Genomic DNA, 20,623 nt, shown 5'->3' on the forward strand with positions numbered 1-20,623 from the left:
CCGGATGGATTCGGAAAAATCGCGCTATTTAAAAAGAAAAAAAAGTGTTGCTTGACCCACACTTACATGTACCAGGAATAGGATGGTGAACTCCGGCGGAACCTCGCCGGAAGACCCGAATCCTCGTCGGAGAACGCGCCGCTGGATCGCGACAGGACCGGGTAAGTAAATGAGCCCCATAGTATTCACTAAGCTCCTACACTCCCCCTAGTGGTGACTAATTTACTAATCAGTATCCCTCTCCTCAAAGGTCTGATTACACATCAGAGTGAATATTTAACTGCATGAATACACTTATTAACACATCCCATTTAAAGTGATGTGATGAACCATATAATTCCCAGAGCTCTTGTGTGACTGTCCCTTTAAGGTTGTTTCCAGAGCTGATGTTTTGTGATGTTCATTAACACCCTGTGCCTGAGCTTGTTCCTGATCCGCGGGCTGGTAATACATCATCTGGTAACCTGTAATCTGCTGGGATTACACTACTATACATGACGGCTATATCATCCGCTCTAGGCCTGACACTTGTGGGTGTGCGATGGCTGTGGAACTACAACTCCCCGCAAAGACATCTGAGTCACGGGATGGTGGACTATGAGCCACATTAGTCATAGCGGGGGCGGAGTTCACATTTATTAAGTTTTGCGCAACTATTACTTTTTTCTCACACCTCTCTGGGGATGTGTTGTCATTATCAGTAACCCATGGGGCCCCTAAATGTTGTGTCATGGGGCCCCTAAATGTTGTGTCTGTCCATTTCTTGCTGGATAAGAACAGGAGTTTTCATCATGTAAATCGGACCACTCCGACTTTAATGAATGCCCCGCCCACTATCCGCGTCCTTCTTTCCGTCCTGGGACACCTCCAGTGTGAACATAGAAACTAGGATGAAATGAGGAATGTAGGTTACGGGAAGTTGTCCTCAATCACATAGAGAGAACTTTGGATTTAGGCAGAAATGATATTATACTGTATTCCTATAGGAGTGTGATGGGAGGATATGGCGGCACTATACAGCAGCACGTGGACTATCTATCAGCCGTCTGTATATAGAGCAGCTGCTCTTCAACTCCCAATATACCGACAGCGTGCGGCTGACAAGGCAACAGGTTTGGGCTCATTGGGTAATTTAATTGGCTTAGTCTGAGGGGTCGCCTGGTATTCACCCTTTAACCCCTGTCCAGGGTTGCAGAGAAATCACCAGGTTGCTACCTCTTGGAGTAATTTATGGTTAGTAGACCCAGTGGGATGACAGGTGTAAATGTTAGGCACCAAAAAGACACACAGTGACATGGTTGGCAGACAGGCAGAGGTCAGGGCAGGAGGCACAAGTACTCCGACCAGAACATAAGCAAAGTTCAAACTGTGGCCAACACTTTTTGAGGACACGTTGTACTTTATTGCTCAGACACCTTATGGGATAGAGAAAGCTGCCTTACATAACATGAACTGTACGGTGATTGTTGCAGCTCCTTAAAGGAACGCTCCAGTGAAAGCTGATTCAGTGGGGGGGGGGATTTATTATTGCTCCTGTGCCCAAAAATTACGGATTTGAGGCTAAACAAATTTCGTATGACACATTAATAAAGGTTTTTAGACCATTTTTTGGCCGATTTCCAACTCTCCATCAAAGGGGGTGTGGTCTCCTGAAAGGTGTGTGGTTTTTGGAGGAAAGGGGAGTGGTCATATGGAAATTAGTTCATGTGCCAAAAAATTAAGACCGCTGCTGAAAGTAGAACTTGACAGTCTTACACGGCGACAGGTTAATTACCACTGTGATGAGTCTCATGCCGAGCAAGACTAGGCGTGAACAGCTCTTCACTGTCTGAGCTGGAGACACATTAATGTACCTTGTGCAGGACCTGAAGGGAGGAGCAGGACTCTAGGAATACAATGAAAATGAGTCCTGCTCCTCCCCACAGACCCTGCACTGTGTATTATCATATGAGTTGGCTCTGACCGGAGTGTTCCTTTATGGAGCTGAAGCAGCAGCACCATCTTTATCCACAGGCTATGATAATGTATTTCAGCCCCCATTCCAATTAGTGAGGCAGAGCTGTTATGCCTCAAAAACCACCATAATAAAGCTGTAATAAATCTGTATTAAAGCTGTAATAAAGCTGTAGTAAAGCTGTAGTATAGCTGTAGTAACGCTATAGTAAAGCTGTAGTAAAGCTGTAGTAAAGCTGTAGTAACGCTATAGTAAAGCTGTAGTAAAGCTGTAGTAACGCTATAGTAAAGCTGTAGTAAAGATGTAGTAAAGCTGTAGTAAAGCTGTAGTAACGCTGTAGTAAAGCTGTAGTAAAGCTGTAGTAACGCTGTAGTAAAGCTGTAGTAACGCTATAGTAAAGCTGTAGTAAAGCTGTAGTATAGCTGTAGTATAGCTGTAGTAAAGCTGTAGTATAACTGTAGTAAAGCTGTAGTAAAGCTCTCTTACAACCCCTTTTCCTTCTGGGAAGCCTCATAGTAAAGGGGAGATTTGTACGTTCCAGTGTTCCGGCTCACCATTGACTTTCCATTCTCTCATCGAAAACTTTCCTTGATCCTGTGAAAGTGAGTGGATATTCTGCTGATCAATAGATGACTTTCCAGTGCCGTCTGCCATCCCACAACCTTTCTGATGTGACCTTCTACACCAGACCCCCGGGGATTCTATGGTTACAGGAGAGCGGTATACACCCTCCCTCCCCCACCACTGGGGCCAGCACTTTACACAGGGCAGTGTATCCCAGACTCATCAAATACAGAGTAATAACCAAGCTCATTCTGCCCCGTGCACCAGTAATTGTGTCCAATCCCTTTAAGAGCTATAATAAGGGGAGCCATTTTTCAAAAAGTGGATCTAAAATTAACAAGATCCTCTGCAGAGAACACAATAACCCCCCACGTTTCACTGATCCCCCCACTATTTGGAGCAGTAACCTTATAACAAAAGGGATTGAGGCGAAGGGTCATTTTTGGCATCTAGAGACGCCACTGCCTTTAAGGCTGCCATGACTTTTGTCAATTAAAAGGTAAACCCATTCTGAATTATCGAACAACGTGTTGAGAGTGTATTTTGGCGACTTAAATGGTTAAATCCATTGATTCCAGCAGAAGTCTGTCTGGCTGTAAGATAACTGGCTGCAGCAGTGACCTGAAGAAGGACACAATGATGGGGAAGACCACAGAATTTGATGCATGTTCTTACAAAAGACAATAGAAATAATTCAGAAAACAATGGAGTTAATATCCTTAAAACTTCTTATTTTTTTATTTTTCTTTTTTAGTAGGTGGAGCTTTAAAATTAGGGCCAACTCCCTCTTATTCATCATTTCCACCGCTGAATAAATAACACATCAGAAGAAGATCCATCCATTGTGTCCTACATATTCTGTAGGGCCTTACGATCATTGATTCCTGCTGCAGCCAGTCGTCTTACAGCCAGGCAGAATTCCAGAGGATCACGCAGAGAAGACTCCGTTATACATTTCTCCAATATGAGTGTAATATGAGACGGAATAAGGTCAAAGGAAAGGACGGCATTAGGGGAGGATGGGTTGTCAAATATTTTTTATCGCAACAGGACAAATTTAAGTGAAATTCTCCAAATTTGTTTCACCAGTTTGAAGGACTTCATGATATCTCCGCTCCCCAGAAATGTAATATTGGGGGTAGGGAAGGCTGAATATGTGGGCTGCGGGGGGTGCTAGACGTTGGCTGGGGCGTTAGGATATCATTGACATGTATATCACCAGCCTGATCGTGTCTGCTGGATCTCAGATCTGGGCTGGGGTCCAGGTTTCGTTTTACGCTGGTATAATCTCCCCAGAGAGGGAAAATCGAGGTCAGGCAGGAGAGATTGTTATTTTTAGGTAACAAGTTGTTTTTTTTTTTTTTTTTTTGGATTATATTCTCTTTCAGGCTCGGGTTTACACACCTCCACTGTCTAGGGAGGGGTCTGGAGTGGTCACCTGCACTCAATGGATGACCATTAGCTCCAAATGGGTCCAGATTTCCCTTTAAACATATTATTGAGTATAAACTGGACAGGTAACAAGCCTAAAAGACATCACCCAGCTTTCTCAGACTTCTGAATTTTACCTAAAGGGGTACTGCCATCATAAACACAGGATAAGTGTCTTATCGATGGAGGTCCAGAGGAATGAGGCTGGTAGAAAAGTTTTGTGAAATTTAATTCAGTCTGTAGCCACCACTAGGGGGAGCTCCTTAATGTACATATGGATATTTCATACTTGCAGTGTTTAGGCTGGCCACGCCCTCTCTTCCTGAATCATGCCCATTCTGGGAGGGGCTGTAGGTAACCTCCCCGACCTATTTAGGTCTTCCGGGGTTATTAGGTCTCCATCTACTCCTTTCATAGACCATCATAGATATTACCATCCACCCTCTCATGAACCTCGACCTCCACCATCTTCAACCATTGAATATCCGCAGGACTCCATTCCCAATATTATACCAATTGTGGATCACCTTTCCATATATCTCTGTGCATGGAGACAGTATTGGATTGTGCATGGATACGCCCCCAACTGGTAACGCCCAGTTGTCATTTTACTTATAAATTTCTAGGAGGAATAACAGAATTATATGTAAAGATTAACTTATTAACTTATACAGATGTGTCAGAATTTTATTCTGTCTGTAGCCACCACTAGGGGGAGCTACTTAACGTACATATGGATATTTCATACTTGCAGTGTTTATGGTGCACCGGACCATTACAGGTTTTCTAGGCAGCTGCTAGCCTGCTTGCTGATGGTTTCCACGTAGCATGCAAGTATTTACCTAGTGTTTTATATGACTGTTATTACTCCTTGATGTCTTATTTTATTTGTTTATGTTCCCCAAAATCTGTAAAGCGCTACGGAATTTCATGGCGCTACATAAATAAAGATGATTATTATTATGAAACCTACATTAAAGGATAGGGGACAGACTATGTCAAAGGAGCACCAGGGCATTATAGACCTTGGCAGCAGCAACTCTGCTTGTTGTTGGTTTCCAGGTAGCATGTAGAGTGTATACAAATATTCACTTAAGAAAATATGTCAGGAGAGGTGACGGTTTTCTTTATGGAGGACCAAACTATTATAGGTTTTCACGGAAGCAGCTTATCTGCTTGTTGATGGTTTCCACATGTCAAATAGTTAATTTCACGGGAAATATTTGCATTTACTTGTGAGGTGATGGGTCCTCTTAAAGGTGCACCGGAACGTTATAGGTTTTTCTGGAAGTCGCTAGGCTGCTTGTTGATGGTTTCCATGTAGCAAGTAGAGATTCTCTTAAAAATGTTGCCATTAGTATTCTAAGAATTGGATTCACCTCTTGCCAGACAAGATACTTTATCACAACAGGACCCATAACGTAAAAGGGGGCACACAGCTCCAGCAGGAGCAGGGTTAATATGAGCGGTGGTGTCTGACTGTGTAACTCCCTCTACTTCCCACCGTTTATAGCAATGACTGTGCCGTGCTCCTGTGGGCATTCTCTGGGATTGAGGTTTTGCAGCCGGCTCATTAACAGCTGCATCCCATGGGTGCTCAGCACCAGCGAAGGAGGGGCAGTGCACCAGGGACAGATAAGACATCAGATCTGAGGAGGGACTGGAGCTTCAGTACCGGGGACAGCGGCATAGGCACAAGTCATCTGTGACCTTGACTTCTGATGGTGCCAACCTGACCGAGCATGGGCAAACATCACGGATTTACCAGGCATTTCCGGTAAGTTGATCCATCCAAGGTGATTGGTCAACCCTTGTGGGATCTCATAAGACATTGATTGAATCTGATGGAAGTGGGGGGGATATTCATTTCCCAGGACCCATAAGTCATTGACAAGTTATCATCATGGGGCTGTAGCTGCCGGACCACCGCAGACGGGACTATTAGGAGAGAGCCCCTATAGGGGCAGATGGCAAATATTGATTTGTGTAGGTGGTGTATAAAAAGTTAGAGATGACTAGGTACGATTACTGGAACGATGGATAAAACTGTGGATGGATGAACAGACGATTTTCATTGCATGAATGTGTTAAAGGGACTCATGTGACCTATTACCGGATCGCCGCTCCCCGACATTCACATCATCTGAGGTGTCGTGAGTCAATAATACAGACCGCGAGGTGCCACATTCATCGAAAGATGTGCAGTCTGTACTAGGAGCAGTTTGCCTGTGGAGTGTGCAGGGGTGCCAAAAATAAAGTTGTTGCACACTTCCCGAGCAGTGCAGGGGGCGCCAGATTATTGGAGACCGTGCGCCACTTTTGATTAATCTGGCACCCCGTGCTCTGCTCGGGAAAGGTGCAACAACTGTATTTTTGGCGCACCTTTAACACAGGGCGTGTGACAATTCTATCGAGCATCAGTAATAGATGTGGCGCACGCTCCGGCTCTGCACTGGAACGCCTGTTTAGGTGCCGAATTTTGTGGCAGGTCAAGCACAGTGCAGCCGCGACATAAATCTGGTGCAGACACCTTATAAATACATGTGGAAACTGTTACCACTTTATTTTCAGCGCAAAGTCAGACCACCGCAGACACTTTACTAAATGCGGACCACTGCATTGAACTATATACTGTGCATGTATCCGTGAGATGAAGCTGCTCAGACTCATCTCATTTTTATTTGTACTCATACGGGTATTATTGTATCCACAATCAATGTTGCACTCATTCATACACTCATATTCATACACTTTGATTCATACATATATATATATACTTGTTCTCTGTTATCTCTAACATCACAGTTCACACTCACATACACCAATATAAAATCACACTCATACTTACACTCATACACTCACAACCACCGTTCATCAATGTTATACTCATTGACTCATACTAACTTCTAGTACTGTTCTATTCACTCATACTCTCATAATCTCGCATCTGTTCATATTTTTACTCGTACTCTTTATATTGTATAGACACATTTTCTGTTATACACTTATATACATGTATATACTCATTGATTGGCTCACTCATACACTCATAATCTCACAAACACACGCTCAATAGTCAATAGTCCTACTCCAATACAATAATACATTCACCTGCTGACTTGTACTGATATTTATATATTCACACTCATACCCTCATAAATATACAATTTTATGTTGTCAATCACTGCCATCCTCACACTTGCTCATACACACACACGTTTACCCTCATACTCATAGGGGCTTATTTACTAAGGGTACCGCGGCCGTATTTCTGTCGGGTTTTCCGATGTTTTCGGGGATCGCGCCGCTGGGACAGGGATTTAGAAGGGGATTTTGTCGCATGAGATCGGATTTTCCCATTCGGGATTTAACATTTAAATTTTGTCGCAAGACAATGCCCTTACATACACTGGGAAGAAAATGGTCCTGGTATTTACACTTATAAGTTATTATGGGATAATCACGCTCCTAAATGAGGCTTTTAAGACGTGAGATAATAGACGTAATGTCACTCCACATCCACTCTAAGTGAGGAGACGCGGTTAACTCAGTGGTACTTTAATTCATTTATCTCTCCGGGACCATCTGCTGAGATGGGAAAATGGAGGGAAGTGTTCAGACTTGCAGTAATATGGCCCCTTAGTGACAGAGTTGGGTCTGGTTCACACTTGTACTAAACTGTTGCATTATATGGATGTATACTCCCCTCATTCAGTCTTGGGGGGAAATATGAAGCCATCATATAGCGGTAAATAGTTGCAGTATTATGTAACCGTGCCTACTGCTCCTAGCAACCAATCACAGTGCAGCTATCATATTTGAAATGCACTCTGAAGAATTGAAGCTGCTCTGTGATTGGTTGGAGAAACAAAGATGGATCCTAATGGCCCTCGGTTTCTAGATTTTTGAAGGCTGTCTTGCTACGATGTTATTGTATGCACTGCAGTATTTGATACCGCTAATGAATACTTATCAAAACTCCTAAAAGCAAAAAATGGGAGACCAACTTGACATACCATATACGACACCCCAAAAGGGGCAGCACCATGTCCTGATGCCAACAAATGTTGTCAAATTCAACGTAGGTTGACATAGTCATTATATGACTACAGGATGTGATATTTGGGGCCTATGGGATCTACAGATTTATAATATGAATGTAAAGATAAGCAGTCGTATTGTCAAAAGTCCAAGTCATTCTGTATTTCTGTACTTCTATTCTTAATAATATGTTCTCCTTCCACTCATCACCATCTCCTCTTAAAGAAGCAGCACCACCTCTGTGTACAGGTTGTGTCTGGTACTGCACAACAGGTCCATTAAAGTGAACTGGGCTCAGCCCATTATGCACATAATCTACAGAGATCTTTGCAAATTGTGCACCCCGATCACTGGCCCCCATACAGTTGTATAAATGGAACCTGATTCTTATACAAACCCTTTCAAGTAACACAGGCCCATTGGAAAACCCTATGGAGATATGTGTCTAATTAAAGGGCAGCAGCTATACACATGTAAAGGGATATGTCAATTAGCGCCAATTTCAAGTGTTTAATGAGAACTTAATGATGAGTGTAGGATGCCAAGTGTGCACAGGGATGATCGGCCATGTGCCCTGATAAGATTAATTCCATGGTTAGGAGTGAATGATTAAGACATCGTGCCCGGGTGCCTCCTGTTGTGTTCGGTAAGGAGGATTCAAGGTTTTGGTAAATGACAACATGTCACAAACAAATCACAAGACGCGGCGTGCTTTGTACTTCATGTGAACCCTGCAGTATACGCGGAGAGGGAGTGGGGAGAAGCTTTATCCTTTGATCTGAAAATACCAAGGTGGCAGACGCTGGAGATGCTGCCCGGGCTGAGTGATGGCGTGTGCACACATGCAAGCCGGCTTTTATCTCACTGCTGGGATAATTATACGATGAGACTTGCTCTGCCAAATCTTCTGAGACTTCCTTCTGCTCCCTGTTGAAATGTCAGCCATGCTGGGAGGAGAGGAGAAAGAAATTAAATGTTTGGGAATTGAAGGGTGGAACAGAGACAATAGACAGGAAGAGTCGTCATTGTCGCGGGTGGTTCGAACAGGGAATAGGGGTGGAAAGTCATGGAGGAAGGACTAGATGGAACAGGCATGATAGAGGTTGTAGCTGGGATTTAAGGGTTATGGTTCATCAGTTGGATGGGTAGGTTTTCATGGATGCAGGGGTAGATATGATCTCCTCACGAGAGAAATAAGCCTGGTGGATAGTATTAATGGTGCACTGGAAAGATAAGAGAGAATGATGGTGGAGAAGAGGGTTAGAGAGATCACTGGCGTGATCGTGGTACACTGTTTGACCTGTTGTTAAAATGGTCACTTCTGGAAATGGTAGGAGGGAAGTAGTTGGTTGGTTTCACTGGGTGGTTTTCACTGGATGGCAAATTGGTTGGATGAGAAGAAGGAAAGAAAGGAAAGTGATCTTGTATTCAAGTAGTAAAAGTAGTAAATAAAAGGAAACATTCTATTGGTTGGCCAGATGGATAGATAGATAAATAAAGAGAAGAAGTGGTAGATTGGTTGTTTGCGGGTGACTGAAATGATCTGATAATGGAGGCGAGTGAAGGGGCAAATTTGCCCGTTACAGAAAGGCATATGTGGTCTGGTTACTGACAAAACAGATGTATGCTCTATGCAATAAGGGGATGATCATTACTATAAAGTTAGCTAAATTATCTACAGATACAGAATATACCAGAAGAGACGGAGCTGTGCCTGGATGGAGGTAGATGGTTAGGCTGGTGGACAGGTAACGAATGGAACCTCTACATAGATGTGGGTGAAGTGGCAGATTGACCCATTCACTCACTACTTCACTGATGTTTTGGATTTTTCATCTTTCCAGAATATTCATCCCCAAGAAACATCGGCAACGTTTCGACCATGTGGTGTCCCAGAGTCTCATCAGCAAGATCTGCCGATCCAGGAGCGAGCGCAGTAATCGTCTGAGGAGAAGTCGTAGTGAAGACCACCATGAAAGGTTGCTGGTGTCTACGAGGGCGGCTCCTATGCCACACTGCCAGGACGATGTGGGCAAGGGGTTGAAGAAGAGCAGTTCTCTTGTTGCTGGCAATGTGGGCACTGGGAAGCCACACAGGTAAATGTTATGTCATGGAAGGTGTGTATGCCATGGAAGGTGTGTATGCCATGGAAGGTGTGTATGCCATGGAAGGTGTGTATGCCATGGAAGGTGTGTATGCCATGGAAGGTGTGTATGCCATGGAAGGTGTGTATGCCATGGAAGGTGTGTATGCCATGGAAGGTGTGTATGCCATGGAAGGTGTGTATGCCATGGAAGGTGTGTATGCCATGGAAGGTGTGTAGGCCATGGAAGGTGTGTAGGCCATGGAAGGTTATTATTATTATTTATTAGGCCATGGAAGGTGTGTAGGTCATGAAAGGTGTGTATGCCATGGATGGGTGTAGGTCATGGAAGGTGTGTATGCCATGGATGGGTGTAGGTCATGGAAGGTGTGTATGCCATGGATGGGTGTAGGTCATGGAAGGTGTGTATGCCATGGATGGGTGTAGGTCATGGAAGGTGTGTATGCCATGGATGGGTGTAGGTCATGAAAGGTGTGTATGCCATGGATGGGTGTAGGTCATGGATGGGTGTAGGTCATGGAAGGTGTGTATGCCATGGAAGGTGTGTATGCCATGGATGGGTGTAGGTCATGGAAGGTGTGTATGCCATGGATGGGTGTAGGTCATGGAAGGTGTGTAGGTCATGAACGGTATGTATGGTTTTGCCATAGTGTTGTTCATTTCTCCTATCTACTTACAAAGCAACTGTGTCTGCATTATATATACAAAGCTTTATGTACACAGCTCCTATGTAGACCTGCTTGTCTCCATGGTAACAGACTGTGTGTAGTCGGATCTGCAGCCTTGCATTGCTATACGCCCTTCTTCTTTTCTTTTTACGTAGATAATAACATGAATTCCGGATCAGAATCTGCATAGGAACTGTATACACACTATGGCAAGATATTTTTCTTTTAATCACCAGAAAAATGTATACTTTTATTTCTCTCCATGCAGGACAGTGCGGGTGTGTAAGGGAAGCAGCAGTTTTGGGTTTACATTACGGGGTAATGCTCCAGTGTGGATTGAGTCCATTCTTCCAGGTACAGTACTTTACCACCTACTAGATATCTAAAAATTGTCTTCTTTTTTATTATCACTTCTCTTACTATGGCTTTGTTATTATGCAGAGTTCTGAATCCCCTACATGGGCAGAAATGTAGATTTATAACTCTGGGGGAGAAATGCCCCCTAGTTATGCTATGCTCCATGCAGCCTTCCCCAGTAATGCTATGCCCAATGCAGCCTCCCCAGTAATGATGTGCCCCATGCAGCCTCCCCCCAGTAATGCTATGCCCAATGCAGCCTCCCCCAGTAATGCTATGCCCAATGCAGCCTCCCCCAGTAATAATATGGTCTATGCTGCGCCGCTGTATCTTAAAGACACAGATACAAATGATCTTTCTGATAGTACAGACTTGCCAGTGCTTGGCAACCTGCGTTCCCCCTCAGGGCTCCGCCATCTGCCGCCTGAGGCGACATTCTCACCCCTTCTAATGACAGATGTGGCCCCGGCCATAGAATATGCACATGTAAGTGTCAGAATATGATGACTTATATTTTTCAGGCAGCCCTGCAGACGTGGCGGGACTCCAGTCTGGAGACAGAATATTATTCTTGAACGGCCTGGACATGAGGTGAGACGCTTGGCGCGACTTCCCTGACACAATGATGACAGATATTATAATTATATTAATAAAATGTAATGTAATAGGCTCAGATAGGAATCAATGACGGACCTGTAAGGGGCCAGAAGGGTTATGTTCTTTAAGTCTGTTTGATGTAGAATGCTCCATTTTTTATTACTATTTTGTCCCTTTAAAGGAACTGCTGCCACGAGAAGGTGGTCTGCATGCTGCAAGGCAGTGGCGCCATGCCAACATTAGTGGTGGAAGAGGGCAATGTGTCGTACTGTGCAGGTGAGAGTCCACCACCGCTCATCATGACAATTCCAGGAAAATATTCACATGTAATGGATTCTGTGCAGGAAACAATGTATTGTTAATAAGCTTCTTAAAGGGAAATTCCAGTAAAAATGATCCACGCTGTAACTCAGCTGCAGATTATTTCCAATATTATCTACCTGATGGAAGATGTGCCGCCATATCAATTCCTGCTTCAATTACTCATGGGTAAATGCCTGGTTGTTACATTGAATTGTTCTTGTATTATAGATTCAGATTCTGATACTACTATCCCATCATCCGCTCTCACCTCGCTCCAGTGGGTAGCGGAAATCCTTCCCTCCAACATTCGTATCCAAGGACGGAGCTTTAGCCAACAGCTCGAACATCTACTCACTCCTACAGAGCGGTATACAGTGTGCAAAGCGCTGGAAAGCTTCTTTCAGCACAGGTAGACTACAAATATAACTACTATAATACTGCCCCTATATACAAGAATATAACTACTATAATACTGCCCCTATATACAAGAATATAACTACTATAATACTGCCCCCTATGTACAAGAATATAATTACTATAATACTGCCCCCTATGTACAAGAATATAACTACTATAATACTGCCCCCTATGTACAGGAATATAACTACTATAATACTGTCCCCTATGTAGAGGAATATAACTTCTATAATACTACCCCCTATGTACAAGAATATAACTACTATAATACTGCCCCCTATGTACAAGAATATAACTACTATAATACTGTCCCCTATGTACAAGAATATAACTACTATAATACTGCCCCCTATGTACAAGAATATAACTACTATAATACTGCCCCCTATGTACAAGAATATAACTACTATAATACCGCCCCCTATGTACAAGAATATAACTACTATAATACCGCCCCCTATGTACAAGAATATAACTAATATAACACTGCCCCCTATGTACAGGAATATAACTAATATAATACTGCCCCCTATGTACAAGAATATAACTACTATAATACTGCCCCCTGTGTACAGGAATATAACTACTGTAATACTGCCCCCTATGTACAGGAATATATCTACTATAATACTGCCCCCTATGTACAAGAATATAACTACTATAATACTGCCCCTATGTACAGGAATATAACTACTATAATACTGCTCTATCCTCAGGAATATTGACACTCTCATTGTGGATATCTATCCGGTCCTGGACACTCCGGCCAAACAGATCATCTGGCAATTCATCTTCCAGTTGATGACATATGAGGAGCAGGAGCACTGCCAGCATAAGATCGCGCGCTTCCTGGGGTACAAGGCAGGTCAGAGAGCTCCGTAACTGAGCGCTCATCCTCTCACATCCATCACCCGTCATCTCCCTCCGCCATGATGCTTCTGTAGTCACATGACCTCCGTCAGCTCCTCCAATGACCCCCATTGCATTGTGTTACCTAAATTGTGCCATGTCATGTCCAGCCCTCACCACTGGGGGAGCACTAGAGCAGTCCTTATTTTAATAATTATCATTATTATAACTCACATTTTGAAAATTTCATTGTTTTTCCCACATTTTATAAGAATCCCTGCGGCCAGGCAAATACTTGAACACGTCGGCGGCAGCTTCACGAGATTAATGGCTCCGCGTGCTCCGGCCGTCCTCTTTATTATTAGAATTACAACATCTGTTCCCCCGGCTCCCATCTTCTCCATCATCCGCTCCTGCCGTCACCATAACAACCAGACATCCTCTGCCGAGATTTTCTTCCCTTAAATCCAGTTATCCGGGGAGCCGGATCATGTGACCGCGCTAGCGCTATCTCTTTACACTGTGCGATGTCAGGACTCCGCGGTGATTACTAATATACATTAATGGGTCAGAGATAGAAATTAAGCCTTTAATTCCCTTATCTGCCGCAGCCAAAGGTATTACAACCCCCAACATCCGTGATCTCTGCACCCCGGCATTATCCCAATGTCACCGGGCTGTCACTTCCTGTGATAAATCCTTGGAAAAGATGATAAATTAGTATTTTTAGATACTATTTTGCCGAATTTTTACCTTTTGCTCGTTCCCCCATAGCTGCCATGGACGCGGATATTGGGGTCCCGCATCGGGGGTCTGTCCATGGACAAGCAATGTATCAGGGGAGCATCCGAGCGGCCGCTCTGGAGGAAGGGAAGACAGGTAACAGGATATGGAATAATAACCCATGGGGATATGGCGCCCCCTACCTGCAATACCATAGCCATGCCACTAGTACATCCTGTAGTACCCCGTCTCATCATAGAAAGTGCAAAACTTATAAAACTTGTATAAAATAATTCTAAAACATGGAAACGTAAGGCTTAAAGTGACCCATCGCCCAGAAAAAGAGAATAGGAATTTTTAATATTTTTAAAATTATTTTCATTAATTTTGCCCAATTTAAAATTCACATATTATTTTTCCAGGCTCACTTTAAGAAAAGGGGCGGGGCTCTGACTCTTTGAGGGAGGCAGTTTGTTGTCCTCTGCACTACCATAATACTGTGCCAAGTCACGCCTCTTCAGCTAGGCCCCGCCTCTTCCTTAATCACAAAATAGAGAGGACACCCTAATTCTAAATAGACTGCCCCTTTAAAGGGAACCTGTCATCAGATTTTACAATTGTAAACTACTACCCACCACTGGTAAGGGATGAAATGTTTTTTCTAGAATTCCCTCTTTTATGTGAATTCTCACTCATTTACCTACAATAAAAATCTCCTCAAGTCATGTGACAAGGAGCAGAGAAGAGTCAGATTTTCTCTGAGATGAGTCCAGTTTAGAGGCAGCACAGGGAGTAATCTCAGACACCACTGCCCTCAGGTTCTATAGCACCTGGAAGTGGTGTCATATTAAAGATAAGAATCTTCTCTTCAGATCACATCAGGCTTGTGGTTCTATGATCTACACATCAGTTTGCAGATGAAGATACAGTTTCCGCCTATGAATTTAATTACCTGAGATTCTTATCTTTAATATGACACCAGTAGCATGTTTCTAGGTGCTATAAAACCAAATACAGGGGTGTATAAAATGACTCTGCCCCGCCACCTCTAACCATGACTCATCTCGGGTAATATGACACTTCTCTGCTCATTGTCACATGAAAGAAGGATTTTAAAAAGGACATTTCACCCCCTCTCTAGTAGTTTAATGGGGTACAATCTGGTGACAGGTTCCCCTTTAGAGAGTTCTTAGAAGAGTAAACTCATTGCACGCCCTAATCCTATACCCATCCCTGGTATTATATTTGTCTTGCACAGTCTCTCAGTGTGAACCGATGGAAGTTACTCCTCGCCTGACGTCCGGAGAGAGACAAGCGGGAGATGGGACGTCTTTACCTGAAACCCCAAACCCCAAAATGGTTTGTACTTTCTGGTAGATATTGGTATACTAGCCTACAGATGTGACATATTATACTGTACGATGGACGGCTAAGGCCAAGGTCACTACAGGGGGCTCAGTGAGGGTCGCTATAGGGGGATCAGTGAGGGTCGCTACAGGGGGCTCAGTGAGGGTCACTATAGGGGGCTCAGTGAGGGTCACTATAGGGGGCTCAGTGAGGGTCACTATAGGGGGATCAGTGAGGGTCGCTATAGGGGGCTCAGTGAGGGTCACTATAGGGGGATCAGTGAGGGTCACTATAGAGGGATCAGTGAGGGTCGCTACAGGGGGCTCAGTGAGGGTCACTATAGGGGGATCAGTGAGGGTCGCTACAGGGGGCTCAGTGAGGGTCGCTAAAGGGGGCTCAGTGAGGGTCAATATAGGGGGATCAGTTAGGGTCGCTATAGGGGGATCAGTGAGGGTCACTATAGGGGGCTCAGTGAGGGTCACTATAGGGGGCTCAGTGAGGGTCACTATAGGGGGATCAGTGAGGGTCGCTATAGGGGGCTCAGTTAGGGTCACTATAGGGGGCTCAGTGAGGGTCGCTAAAGGGGGCTCAGTGAGGGTCAATATAGGGGGATCAGTAAGGGTCGCTATAGGGGGATCAGTGAGGGTCACTATAGGGGGCTCAGTGAAGGTCACTATAGGGGGCTCAGTGAGGGTCACTATAGGGGGATCAGTGAGGGTCGCTATAGGGGGCTCAGTTAGGGTCACTATAGGGGGATCAGTGAGGGTCACTATAGGGGGATCATTGAGGGTCGCTATAGGGGGATCAGTGAGAGTCGCTATAGGGGGCTCAGTGAGGGTCACTATAGGGGGATCAGTTAGGGTCACTATAGGGGGCTCAGTGAGGGTCACTATAGGGGGCTCAGTGAGGGTCACTATAGGGGGCTCAGTGAGGGTCACTATAGGGGGCTCAGTGAGGGTCACTATAGGGGGATCAGTGAGGGTCGCTATAGGGGGCTCAGTGAGGGTCACTATAGGGGGATCAGTGAGGGTCACTATAGAGGGATCAGTGAGGGTCGCTACAGGGGGCTCAGTGAGGGTCGCTATAGGGGGATCAGTGAGGGTCGCTATAGGGGGCTCAGTGAGGGTCACTATAGGGGGATCAGTGAGGGTCACTATAGGGGGATCAGTGAGGGTCACTATAGGGGGATCAGTGAGGGTCGCTAAAGGGGGCTCAGTGAGGGTCAATATAGGGGGATCAGTGAGGGTCACTATAGGGGGATCAGTGAGGGTCGCTAAAGGGGGCTCAGTGAGGGTCAATATAGGGGGATCAGTGAGGGTCGCTACAGGGGGCTCAGTGAGTGTCATTATAGGGGGCTCAGTGAGGGTCGCTGCAGGGGGCTCAGTGAGGGTCGCTATAGGGGGATCAGTGAGGGTCGCTATAGGGGGATCAGTGAGGGTCGCTATAGGGGGCTCAGTGAGGGTCACTATAGGGGGATCAGTTAGGGTCACTATAGGGGGCTCAGTGAGGGTCACTATAGGGGGCTCAGTGAGGGTCACTATAGGGGGCTCAGTGAGGGTCACTATAGGGGGATCAGTGAGGGTCGCTATAGGGGGCTCAGTGAGGGTCACTATAGGGGGATCAGTGAGGGTCACTATAGAGGGATCAGTGAGGGTCGCTACAGGGGGCTCAGTGAGGGTCACTATAGGGGGATCAGTGAGGGTCGCTAAAGGGGGCTCAGTGAGGGTCAATATAGGGGGATCAGTTAGGGTTGCTATAGGGGGATCAGTGAGGGTCACTATAGGGGGCTCAGTGAGGGTCACTATAGGGGGCTCAGTGAGGGTCACTATAGGGGGATCAGTGAGGGTCGCTATAGGGGGCTCAGTGAGGGTCACTATAGGGGGATCAGTGAGGGTCACTATAGAGGGATCAGTGAGGGTCGCTACAGGGGGCTCAGTGAGGGTCACTATAGGGGGATCAGTGAGGGTTGCTACAGGGGGCTCAGTGAGGGTCGCTAAAGGGGGCTCAGTGAGGGTCAATATAGGGGGATCAGTTAGGGTCGCTATAGGGGGATCAGTGAGGGTCACTATAGGGGGCTCAGTGAGGGTCACTATAGGGGGCTCAGTGAGGGTCACTATAGGGGGATCAGTGAGGGTCGCTATAGGGTGCTCAGTGAGGGTCACTATAGGGGGATCAGTGAGGGTCACTATAGGGGGATCAGTGAGGGTCACTATAGGGGGATCAGTGAGGGTCGCTACAGGGGGCTCAGTAAGGGTCACTATAGGGGGCTCAGTGAGGGTTGCTACAGGGGGCTCAGTGAGGGTCGCTAAAGGGGGCTCAGTGAGGGTCAATATAGGGGGATCAGTGAGGGTCGCTACAGGGGGCTCAGTGAGGGTCATTATAGGGGGCTCAGTGAGGGTCGCTACAGGGGGCTCAGTGAGGGTCGCTATAGGGGGATCAGTGAGGGTCGCTATAGGGGGCTCAGTGAGGGTCACTATAGGGGGATCAGTTAGGGTCACTATAGGGGGCTCAGTGAGGGTCACTATAGGGGGCTCAGTGAGGGTCACTATAGGGGGCTCAGTGAGGGTCACTATAGGGGGATCAGTGAGGGTCGCTATAGGGGGCTCAGTGATGGTCACTATAGGGGGATCAGTGAGGGTCAATATAGAGGGATCAGTGAGGGTCGCTACAGGGGGCTCAGTGAGGGTCACTATAGGGGGATCAGTGAGGGTTGCTACAGGGGGCTCAGTGAGGGTCGCTATAGGGGGCTCAGTGAGGGTTGCAACAGGGGGCTCAGTGAGGGTTGCAACAGGGGGCTCAGTGAGGGTCGCTACAGGGGGATCAGTGAGGGTCGCTACAGGGGGCTCAGTGAGGGTCGCTGCAGGGGGCTCAGTGAGGGTCACTATAGGGGGATCAGTTAGGGTCACTATAGGGGGATCAGTGAGGGTCGCTACAGGGGGCTCAGTGAGGGTCACTATAGGGGGCTCAGTGAGGGTCGCTATAGGGGGCTCAGTGAGGGTCACTACAGAGAGGGCAGTTACAGGGGCTCAGTGAGGGTCGCTGCAAAAGGTAACGCCCTTTTGTCCTTTTTCTCATAGTTTTTGGTATAACAGAGGGAGCAGCACAATTATTATTTTCCCTGTTCCTGTCTATTGATGGTTTTGTTCCTCCACCTCTAGATGTCGGCCGTGTATGCGGAGTTGGAGAACCGCTTCATCAATAATATGCCGGGTAAACTGAGCAGCATCCGATCCCGCGGGTCATGTAACCTCTACCACACGGCAGGTACTGGTACTGTGAGGCCCAGCTGACTCTCTACAGGTATCTTACCACCAATCTCCTGTTATGGGACGTCTCCTCTCTCTCTCAGGGGAGCGCAAGCTGGTGCAGGGCAACCACTGGCAAAATTCTGTACCGCCATCTGACCCGTGTCCTCCACGTCCCCCCAGCGCCCCCTCGCCCAGCAGCTCCGAGTCTAACCCTTACGTCAGCCTGGATGGAAGCTTCCCGCCATCACCCACACACAGAAAGATGTTCACGTTCTCACGACCGAGCCGCTCCCGAGACACGGACCGCTTTCTGGACGCGCTCAGCCGCCAACTGGGACAGAACTTGGCAATTACTGATCAGTTCCTAAACCCTGAGAATGACTATGAAGAGGTAATGGCAGTGTTCATGGACCTCCTGATCCATGAATATAACCACATGACTATGACGTAACGTCAATTTGCCTGTTTGATTTTTAAAGGGCAACTCTAGGTGCTAATATTACACAATATTAATAGAGCAGGACCCGAGGAGGGCGGGGCATGATGCAAATTCACACTGTTCCGGCTCCGCCCCTGTGGTACTGACATTGTTTCAGTATTCCTTGTACGGGTCCATTTAGAATGGCCGATGACAACCCCTGCGGGCAGGATTTGGATAACTGCCAGGGTTGTCAGTCCACATCTGGTTACAGTGCTGGATCAGTATAATGTTCTTAACCCCTTTTTCTCTGTACCGCTATATAGATGACCTTCCAGGATGACCACCTGACCTCTGCCCCACGAGAAGTGAGCACGACCAGCGAGTCAGCCGGCAGCAGTGAAGATGGCAGCTCCCTCACCTATTCCTCAGTATCCGACCACATCCCGCCACCTCCACACAGCCCCCCACCCCCGCCTCCCCCACAGCATCCACGAGAACCAGCCCGAAAAAAGGAAATCTCTAAAACCATGCCCTCATCCTTCTCGCGAGGTGTGGGGAGCTGTATACAACCACCATTACCTCCAGCTCCTCCTCCTCTCCCCATACCTCCGGTGCCCCCAGCGCCACCCCTGCAGCCCCTGACACATCGCGGCATGCACCGGCGCAGTGAGTCCAGCCACATGAGCGTAAAGAGACTGCGCTGGGAACAGGTGGAGAATTCAGAAGGGACGATATGGGGGCAGGTGAGCTTGGATATACACACTGGTCTCTTATAGTAACAGTGCCACCCATTAGCCCTAGTGGTCAGGGGGGTAACTGTAACATTGCGCCCTTACGGCTTATGGGGCCCTAATGGCTCTGCTGGGCTCTGTGGTGTGTCCACCCCTGTCTCTTAATCCTAATCACTTTCTATCTTTCTGCAGTTAGGAGAAGATTCAGACTATGAAAAACTGAGTGACATGGTGAAGTACCTGGACCTGGAGCTGCACTTCGGTACCCAGAAACCAACACGTAAGCAGAAGATGAACCAATGCTCCGATTTATGAACCAGCGGATTCATAGAATTCATACAAAATAGAAAAGAATATAAGCAGGTTGTCCTGAGATCACCTTTTGTTTTGTGTATACATCTTCTGTTCTGAGCTATGTGTCTCCATGGTTACAGACTACAAACAAAATCTGTGTAGTCTGATCCTTTTCTCTGTTCCTACTTATTTTGATTGTGAAGGGGTCAGATGAGAAAAGGATCAGGGGCAACAGGTTTGTACCCATGGAGGCGCATCCGCATAGGAGCTGCATACTAGGAGGAATATACAATTTGTAAGCTAGAGGAAGTCCAAAAAATGTTTATTTAAGTATTTCTTTATGCAGTGAAACAATAGAATTAATATGTGTTGTAAGTCTGTATGTGACTGTTAATAGGTGTCTTTATTGTTACAGTCCTTGCCGTATTGCCAGAATCCATTAAAAAAAAAGGTGCTGTTGAAATTTTGTCTCACAAAAAGGCCTATAACACAGGTATGATCATATGTATTTCACGTATGTACACAGTGGGGGTCATTTATTAATGGCCCGATTCGCGTTTTCCCGACGTGTTAC

The 20,623-nt window shown here is 46.2% G+C and overlaps 1 protein-coding gene across 8 annotated transcripts in view; it reads left to right on the forward strand.

Moving 5' to 3' along the window:
- GRID2IP (Grid2 interacting protein) overlaps positions 1-20,623 on the forward strand; it is a 55,505-nt gene that overhangs the window by 25,835 nt on the left and 9,047 nt on the right. For 6 of the 8 annotated variants that reach the window (XM_072120060.1, XM_072120062.1, XM_072120064.1 and 3 more), the window contains 13 exons: positions 9,835-10,086; positions 11,031-11,116; positions 11,641-11,710; positions 11,898-11,992; positions 12,248-12,428; positions 13,153-13,301; positions 14,060-14,164; positions 15,267-15,367; positions 18,514-18,619; positions 18,705-18,994; positions 19,348-19,767; positions 19,948-20,035; positions 20,465-20,542. In XM_072120060.1, the coding sequence (XP_071976161.1) occupies positions 9,835-10,086; positions 11,031-11,116; positions 11,641-11,710; positions 11,898-11,992; positions 12,248-12,428; positions 13,153-13,301; positions 14,060-14,164; positions 15,267-15,367; positions 18,514-18,619; positions 18,705-18,994; positions 19,348-19,767; positions 19,948-20,035; positions 20,465-20,542 (2,021 nt within the window). Of the gene's footprint in view, positions 1-5,508; positions 5,727-7,877; positions 8,031-9,834; positions 10,087-11,030; positions 11,117-11,640; positions 11,711-11,897; positions 11,993-12,247; positions 12,429-13,152; positions 13,302-14,059; positions 14,165-15,266; positions 15,368-18,513; positions 18,620-18,704; positions 18,995-19,347; positions 19,768-19,947; positions 20,036-20,464; positions 20,543-20,623 lie in introns of those variants that run through there. The other 2 variants (XM_072120065.1, XM_072120066.1) reach the window with 2 other exon arrangements.

Source organism: Engystomops pustulosus, chromosome 8 (assembly GCF_040894005.1).
Source record: "Engystomops pustulosus chromosome 8, aEngPut4.maternal, whole genome shotgun sequence".
NCBI lineage: Eukaryota > Metazoa > Chordata > Amphibia > Anura > Leptodactylidae > Engystomops > Engystomops pustulosus.